The sequence below is a fragment of the Triticum dicoccoides genome, chromosome 2A, assembly GCF_002162155.2.
Source record: "Triticum dicoccoides isolate Atlit2015 ecotype Zavitan chromosome 2A, WEW_v2.0, whole genome shotgun sequence".
Classification (NCBI taxonomy): Eukaryota; Viridiplantae; Streptophyta; class Magnoliopsida; order Poales; family Poaceae; genus Triticum; species Triticum dicoccoides.
In genome coordinates, this window is record NC_041382.1 from 45,094,689 (window position 1) to 45,103,040 (window position 8,352).

Consider the following 8,352-nt stretch of genomic DNA (forward strand, 5'->3'; position numbering starts at 1 on the left):
GACATCCCTCCAATCATCTAAGTATTACATGATCCGAGTTTAACTAGACCGTGTCCAATCATCACGTGAGACGGACTAGTCAACGTCGGTGAACATCTTCATGTTGATCGTATCTTCTATACGACTCATGCTCGACCTTTCGGTCTTCTGTGTTCCGAGGCCATGTCTGTACATGCTAGGCTCGTCAAGTTAACCTAAGTGTTTGCATGTGTAAATCTGTCTTACACCCGTTGTATGTGAACGTCTGAATAAAACACCCGATCATCACGTGGTGTTTTGAAACAGCGAACTGTCGCAACGGTGCACAGTTAGGGGGAACACTTCTTGAATTTATTGTGAGGGATCATCTTATTTACTACCGTCGTTCTAAGTAAACAAGATGCAAAACATGATAAACATCACATGCAATCAAATAATAAACGTGACATGATATGGCCAATATCACATAGCTCCTTTGATCTCCATCTTGGGGCTCCATGATCATCTTGTCACCGGCTTGACACCATGATCTCCATCATCATGATCTCCATCATCATGATCTCCATCATCGTGTCTCCATGAAGTTGCTCGCCAACTATTACTTCTACTACTATGGCTAACGCGTTTAGCAATAAAGTAAAGTAATTACATGGCGTTTCTTGATGACACGCAGGTCATATAAAAGAATAAAGACAACTCCTATGGCTCCTGCCGGTTGTCATACTCATCGACATGCAAGTCGTGATTCCTATTACAATAGCATGAACATCTCATACATCACATATAGATCATTCATCATTCATCACAACTTTGGCCATATCATATCACAAACCACTTGCTGCAAAAACAAGTTAGACGTCCTCTAATTGTTGTTGCAAGTTTTACGTGGCTGAATTAGGGTTCTAGCAAGAACGTTTTCTTACCTACGTTAAAGCCACAACGTGATTTGTCAACTTCTATTTACCCTTCATAAGGACCCTGTTCATCGATTCCGCTCCAACTAAAGTAGGAGAGACAGACACCCGCCAGCCACCTTATGCAACTAGTGCATGTTAGCCGGTGGAACCGGTCTCACGTAAGCGTACGTGTAAGGTTGGTCCGGGCCGCTTCATCCCACAATACCGCTGAAGCAAGAAAGGACTAGTAACGGCAAGAGAGTTGACAAATCTACGCCCACAACAAATTGTGTTCTACTCGCGCAAGAAGAACTACGCATAGACCTAGCTCATGATGCCACTGTTGGGGAACGTTGCAGAAAACAAAAAATTTCCTACTCGTTTCACCAAGATCATCTAGGAGTTCATCTAGCAACGAGTGATTAGATGCATCTACATACCTTTGTAGATCGCGAGCGGAAGCGTTCAAAAGAACGGTGATGATGTAGTCGTACTCGACGTGATCCAAATCACCGATGACCAGCGCCGAACGGACGGCACCTCCGCGTTCAACACACGTACGGAACAGCCACGTCTCCTCCTTCTTGATCCAGCAAGGGAGGGAGGAGAGGTTGAGGGAGATGGCACCAGCGGCAGCACGACGGCGTGGTGTTGATGGAGCTGCAGTACTCCGGCAGAGCTTCGCTAAGCACTATGGAGGTGGAGGAGGTGTTGGAGAGGGAGAAGGAGGCAACCAAAGGCCAAGGCGTTCAGGTATCAAGTCCCTCCTCTCCCCCACTATATATAGGAGGGCCAAGGGGGGTGGCCGGCCCTAGGAGATCCAATCTCCTAGGGGGTGCGGCGGCCAAGGGGGGTTTCCCTCCCCCCCATGGCACCTAGGAGGTGCCTTCCCCTCCTAGGACTCTTCCCCCTTCAAACCCTAGGCGCATGGGCCTATGTGGGGCTGGTGCCCTTGGCCCATTAGGCCAAGGCGCACCCCCTACAGCCCATGTGGCCCCCCCGGGACAGGTGGACCCACCCGGTGGACCCCCGGGACCCTTCCGGTGGTCCCGGTACAATACCGATAACCCCGAAACTTGTCCCGATGCCCGAAACAGGACTTCCCATATATAAATCTTTACCTCCGGACCATTCCGGAACTCCTCGTGACGTCCGGGATCTCATCCGGGACTCCGAACAACATTCGGGTTACTGCATATACATATCCCTACAACCCTAGCGTAACTGAACCTTAAGTGTGTAGACCCTACGGGTTCGGGAGACAAGCAGACATGACCGAGACGACTCTCCGGTCAATAACCAACAGCGGGATCTGGATACCCATGTTGGCTCCCACATGCTCTACGATGATCTCATCGGATGAACCACGATGTCGAGGATTCTATCAACCCCGTACACTATTCCCTTTGTCTATCGATATGTTACTTGCCCGAGATTCGATCGTCGGTATCCCAATACCTCGTTCAATCTCGTTACCGGCAAGTCACTTTACTCGTACCGTAATGCATGATCCCGTGACCAGACACTTGGTCACTCTGAGCTCATTATGATGATGCATTACCGAGTGGGCCCAGTGATACCTCTCCGTCATACGGAGTGACAAATCCCAGTCTTGATCCATGTCACCCAACAGACACTTTCGGAGATACCCGTAGTCTACCTTTATAGTCACCCAGTTACGTTGTGACGTTTGGCATACCCAAAGCACTCCTACGGTATCCGGGAGTTACACGATCTCATGGTCTAAGGAAAAGATACTTTGACATTGGAAAACTCTAGCAAACGAACTATACGATCTTGTGTTATGTTTAGGATTGGGTCTTGTCCATCACATCATTCTCCCAATGATGTGATCTCGTTATCAATGACATCCAGTGTCCATAGTCAGGAAACCATGACTATCTGTTGATCAACGAGCTAGTCAACTAGAGGCTCACTAGGGACATGTTGGTGTCTGTTATTCACACATGTATTACGATTTCCGGATAACACAATTATAGCATGAATAAAGACAATTATCATGAACAAGGAAATATAATAATAATGCTTTTATTATTGCCTCTAGGGCATATTTCCAACACGGCACTCAGCAAAGTTGGCACTCGGCCTGTTCGCCTGGTCCCACATGTCAGGAGCTGACACGTGTCAGCCACCTACTGGGTGGCTTTGCCGAGAGTGGCTCTCGGCAAAGCTGGCCCTCGGCCTGTTCGCCTGGTCCCACATGTCAAGAGCTGACACGTGTCAGCCACCTATTGCGTGGCTTTGCCGAGAGTGGCTTTCGGCAAAGTTGGCACTCGGCCTATTCGCCTGGTCCCACATGTCAGGAGCTGACACGTGTCAGCCACCTACTGGGTGGCTTTGCCGAGAGTGGCTCTCGGCAAAGTTGGCACTCGGCATGTTCGCCTGGTCCCATATGTCAGGAGCTGACACGTGTCAGCCACCTACTGGGTGGCTTTGCCGAGAGTGGCTCTCGGCAAAGTTGACCCTCGGCCTGTTCGCCTGGTCCCACGTGTCAGGAACCGCCGTCACCATCTACTATCCGTTAGCTACTTTATATTTCCGAGTGGTACTGTTTGTCTCTCGACAAAGTCTTTGTCGAGTGCCCGTATTCTGGCTCTCGGCAAACTCCTGTTTGCCGAAGAGGTGTACGCCGGGTGGCTTTTGCCGAGGGTGACACTCGGCAAAGGCTTTGCCGGCGGTTTTCGGCCCTTTGCCGAATGTCCGTGGCACTCGGCGTAGCTCGGAATTCCAGTAGTGTGGATTGGGGGTCGACTTAGTCTTTTGTTAGTAGGGAAACATGAGAAGTATTCGACAATTAGCATGAGTTGAAGATAATCGACCTCTCAAAAGCTTCCTTTCTCTTGTCGATCCAAGCCTTAATTACAAGCACAATACACATCACAGATGCACATCAAAACTTTCTTCAATGAGATAATACATAAGATTGTGAGTGCTATGTAGATGATCTCTTGTAAAGGTGGTATCCTATGAATAACATCTTCAACACCTCAGAATCGTATTCGTCGCCTAATGCAACATGCACTCAAGCTGAACCCGTTGAAGTGGCAAATTGCGGGTTTGTCGTTCGACATGGGGGAATAGTATGTCGTGTTTATAATAGTATAAAAATCATGCAAACACCGAAAGTGCTATTCTGAGCCCGAGCTCAGATGCACCTGTTATCTGAGACGTTCCATTGTGCCAAGATTCGCACACGAGGTTGTATTTCCTAAAGTATTCGCACCAGTACTGTATGCTTTTGCAGACAGCATGGCCCACCTACCTATCACATTAATTTTGGACGGTTGTCAGCCCCGTGATGTGGCTCAGACGGACTGCGCCGGAGTGAGCCACGGCTCAGACGGCACTCCTTACATGGCCGCCCGCTCCCCACCCCCCACCACTCTCTCTGCACACCAACCTTATCTTGTCTCCCCGTCCACAAGAACAGTCCGGCGACCATGGCATCTTCGTCTTCTTCCTCGCAGAACGAGGCACTGCTTCCACTCGTGGTCACCTACATGTCTCGCGCCGGAGTTCGATACTACAAGTGCGTCAGGAAAGATGTAAGCCCCATCTGACATGAAGAACATTCATTTCTTTTAAGATCGATCTATTCTCTGTGCCTGAACTTCGAACATTCAGAGCTACAGCCTGGAGCATGCGCACGTCAGTATTTCAGAACACAAAATTCACTTCTCCAAATTCAGTCATCAAGACCTGAACACTCAAATAGCTCAGGTGTGTGTGCGCCAGCAACAAATCCGATTATTGTCATCACTAAATTAGACATAGAGATCAAGATGAAATTACACCACGGTGAAAAAAGGTTACAACCATGGGATCAACATCACAATACAGTAGTCACCATGGACTTTTTTTCTTCTTCACATTCCTCCAGCGAGCCTCAGTTCCATTGCTTTATTGCAGTTGTTCCGCCGGTGGCCCTCGACACCACAGTTCTTGCACCTTGCAGACTTCCTTGGCTGCTTCGGAATATCACCACGGTCAGGGCATGTTGTTCGTTTGTGCCCTTGCCTATGACATATCATGCAAAATCTGGTCCTCTTGCTTAGCCCTTCATACGGCGCCTTCTCCCTGCTTGTTGTCGGTCGTCCCATCTCTTTCCTTTTTGCCGGAGCCAACAGACCATCCAACCGGTTGCTTGTCCTTGACATAGAATCATTTTCTCCAATGTCGGCAGCAAGTCCGACTACTTTGTCATTCTGGTCTGCAACTACAGCATCAGCGATCCGCTCATTGACCACTACACCCTTATCTGCAATTCTATCCTCTAGTCCTAGACCATCTCTAATTTCTGCGAACGGGAGCATTATTGTCAAATTCGACTTGAACAGGTCCATCAAACGAATGTACGCTTCTAAGCTTGTGTCCCCTAGTCTTACTAACTCCATTGCATGCATGTACATAGCGAAGTGTCTGTAAGAGAAGGGATTGTTCTGCATACTGTCTTTTTGGTACTGGGCTAGGTGAGCAGGTAGAACATCTGTGGCATCTTTTGTACACCTCTTCACGATATGTTTAGCCAGTATTTCCTTCGCACGAATGAAGTCCAAGACCTGGAAGAAGAAAACATCACTCACAGGTTTGATTTCTCAAACAAAGGTAGAACAATATCATGGTCATCCCACAAGACTCCGCCCATCCAACACCACTAACCTTGAGAACATGGCTGCAAAGCAAGCCCATATGTGCAAACTGCCCACACTCGCACTCGAACTCATTGCCACCGTCCAGCATAGTCACCTTGTAAGATACTCTACACCATTTCTCCCTTCTCTCTGCATCGCTATGAATTGCTATGTATGTCTTCTGTTTCTCCACCTCCTGTACCTGATACGCCCCACTCTCATACAAAATTTGCCCAAATTGTTCAAACATTGCTCTTGTGTATATCTTGCTTGCATGCCTCTCCACTGCAAGATTTGCCCTCATCAGCGGCTTTCCCTGCACATTTGACAAAAAAAACGTGCATTTTCAGATCACTTATGTCAGTACTACCACCACAATACTACTAGGAACAAAAAATTTCCACAAAACGAAATGGACCACATACAATGCGAGTGCGCTTCTCCTCGTAATTCTCATCGGATTCGCGACCGAACTGAAGCCTCATGTATTTTTGCACAAACATGTGCATCGGGCAACCAGGTGGGACATAATTTTTCAGCATGTGGTTTGCGCTCTCACTTCGCTATGTGCTCGTCATTTTTGCACAGAACACCCCCTTAAAGTAAGGCTTTGCCCATTTATTCCGTATCTCAAACAATTGCGTCATATAATCATGACCTCTTAACTTGTATTTATCCAGCAGCAACTCCCAACCTTTCTCAAATTCATCTTCACTAAGCATGTGGTTAATCACCTTGTAAAACTCAGCCCTGAATTCGCTTTTCTTCGTGTACAGCGACCCAAGCGACTCCTTTGCTTTCTTAAGCACATGCCATTTGCACCACATATGTGTTGTATTCGGCATAACCTTACTTATAGCAAGCTCCATCGCACGGTTCTGGTCTGAAGAAACAATTACAAGGATTACTAATCAATTAATCAACGCCCTCTCGGGACGACCATGATTCACTGCTTGCAGCATGCATAAAATACATTTCTTACCTGTGAGTATAGTAACCGGCGCCGATCCACCCATCATTCTTAGGAACTCTGAAAAAACCCAAACAAAGCTATCCTCAGTCTCATCTCGGGCAAGCACACCGGCCATAATCACACTCTGGAAGTGGTTGTTCACTCCAACGAACAATCCGAATGGCATGCCATACAAATTTGTCATGTAGGTGGTGTCAAATGTTATCACATCCCCGAAGAACGAGTACTGCAGCCTGCTGTTTCCGCTAGCCCACATCAGATTCCTGATTCGACTATCACTGTCCGCTTGGACCCTATATGTGAAATGAGGATCTTTAGCACCAATCTCCGCAAAGACATCCATTGTTTTCTTCACATCATCTTCTGCGTGCTCTCGGTTAATTCTACCACAAAAAGACTACGCAAAGACCTTTTTGTGAAGGGGACATTATCCATCGATCCAAAGAAACCTCCGATTATGCTGTACACCTTAGCCAAATTGACATTGTTCTGCCTTAACTGCTTCACGAGATCTCTTGTGTAAACATCTATATGCTTGTGTGACGGCCAGTGCAGCGTCTCGCCAAAGTTGAGCGATAATGAGTGGTTGTGACTATCCCTGTGCTCTGCGATGTACCACCCATTATCCTCTGCTCGTAGGAGCCTTATTAGAGCTGGGCATTCGCAGCGGCACGATCTTGTATTTTCAACACCAGCTTTGCCCTGTGCAAAATGACCAACACAAAACAGTAATTCAGAATCACCCCTGGATTTATGAGCACCAACTTCCTGTATCCTTCGTAGGAAAATACAGTTCATACTTACCGAGCAACCGCAAACGATTTCTTGCATGCATTTAATCCTCTCAACATTAAGCCTACTCTTGCCATAGCAAATCCCAAATCCCTTTTCCCATGAGTACAGATTGTAGAAGTCGTACGCCTCTCCCACTGAGTCAAATGTCGTGCCAATACTTGGCGTGACCACATTGTCTCTTGAATTCTCAGCATAGTTCCGGACTGCTTTCTCAAATGCACTGACACGGTTTGGGCAAGGAGGGCGACTTGGTGCTGCTGCACCAATCCTCAACCTGCAGTATCAGAACACAATTCATAAATCAACAACTGCACATTACGTTTGCTCTGATCATACCTATAACTTCCGTCCTTGCGAAATGTAACAGCACATGTCCGGTCTTAGAGACGAGTGATAAATAAAATGATAATATCTAATACTGGAATGTTTTCGTTTACAATTCACTGTCGCAAATTTGAGAGGTATCTCCAGTCGATTACTTATCTGTCATAGTTACATGCCAACAACTCGGCGATGTCTACCATACTTGCGTCAGCTCACTCAATCCCTCAATCCCCTAACATTTGTTAAATACCGCTACTTAAGCATCAGGGGGACTGTTCAGGAATGAATGTAATTACACAGCTGCTTCCCCACGATACTCCTAAAAAACCCAAGCTTCAGACTAACCACTCAGATATGCAGCTACTATATCAGCCATGTCATTGTCCTCTCAGTCATACCTCGCCTCAAATTGAATACATTCTATTCTAGCGATCATATCAGGCCACTCTACAGCACCAAAATAGCCACACATTGATATGTCTGAACAATCAACAATCTGCTGACCATATCAATTCTACTACATCTTAGCGGCATGAACTGACCTCTTATTCCAGCCAGGAGCGCGTGGGTTCATCTTCCCAGTAGACAGCTCCGAGTTTGGTGGTGACACATCCCTCCTGTCGGCCGCTGCTTCACTCACCATCAAAGATCTGCGCGTCCTCTGTATTTGCCGCCCGCTCGGCAACCCGCACCTGCTGTCCAACCGCCTCCTGCGCCACCGGATGCCGCTCCA

At 47.4% G+C, this 8,352-nt stretch overlaps 2 protein-coding genes across 3 annotated transcripts; both read right to left on the reverse strand.

Annotated features, from left to right (window-relative positions):
* Positions 1–4,571: 4,571 nt before the first annotated feature.
* LOC119353105 lies at positions 4,572–6,813 on the reverse strand. Of its 2 annotated transcripts, XM_037619693.1 has the most exons (5): positions 6,510–6,813; positions 5,953–6,410; positions 5,556–5,843; positions 5,344–5,455; positions 4,572–5,193 (listed from the first exon to the last, which is right to left on the reverse strand). In XM_037619693.1, exons 2-5 carry the CDS (start codon positions 6,067–6,069, stop codon positions 4,763–4,765), a joined length of 948 nt encoding a protein of 315 aa, XP_037475590.1. In that variant the 5' UTR covers positions 6,070–6,410; positions 6,510–6,813; the 3' UTR covers positions 4,572–4,762. The 2 variants fall into 2 exon arrangements, with proteins under 2 accessions (XP_037475590.1, XP_037475589.1); XM_037619692.1 differs by having other exon boundaries at positions 4,572–5,455.
* A 38-nt stretch (positions 6,814–6,851) lies between these two features.
* Positions 6,852–8,346, reverse strand: LOC119357554. Its single transcript, XM_037624466.1, has 3 exons — positions 8,162–8,346; positions 7,305–7,569; positions 6,852–7,202 (listed from the first exon to the last, which is right to left on the reverse strand). Exons 1-3 carry the CDS (start codon positions 8,260–8,262, stop codon positions 6,852–6,854), a joined length of 717 nt encoding a protein of 238 aa, XP_037480363.1. The 5' UTR covers positions 8,263–8,346.
* Between the last annotated feature and the right edge of the window lie 6 nt (positions 8,347–8,352).

Excerpts from the sequence above, each read along its gene's own strand:
- LOC119353105 (XM_037619692.1), bottom strand. The coding sequence starts at position 6,069 with ATGCTGAAAAATTATGTCCCACCTGGTTGCCCGATGCACATGTTTGTG. Across the intron at positions 5,844-5,952 it reads AGGAGAAGCGCACTCGCATT|GGAAAGCCGCTGATGAGGGC; the intron begins GTATGTGGTCCA and ends TCAAATGTGCAG. Across the intron at positions 5,456-5,555 it reads TTTGCAGCCATGTTCTCAAG|GTCTTGGACTTCATTCGTGC; the intron begins GTTAGTGGTGTT and ends TTCTTCTTCCAG.
- LOC119357554 (XM_037624466.1), bottom strand. The coding sequence starts at position 8,262 with ATGGTGAGTGAAGCAGCGGCCGACAGGAGGGATGTGTCACCACCAAAC. Across the intron at positions 7,570-8,161 it reads GCTCCTGGCTGGAATAAGAG|GTTGAGGATTGGTGCAGCAG; the intron begins GTCAGTTCATGC and ends CTGATACTGCAG. Across the intron at positions 7,203-7,304 it reads AAATCGTTTGCGGTTGCTCG|GGCAAAGCTGGTGTTGAAAA; the intron begins GTAAGTATGAAC and ends CATTTTGCACAG.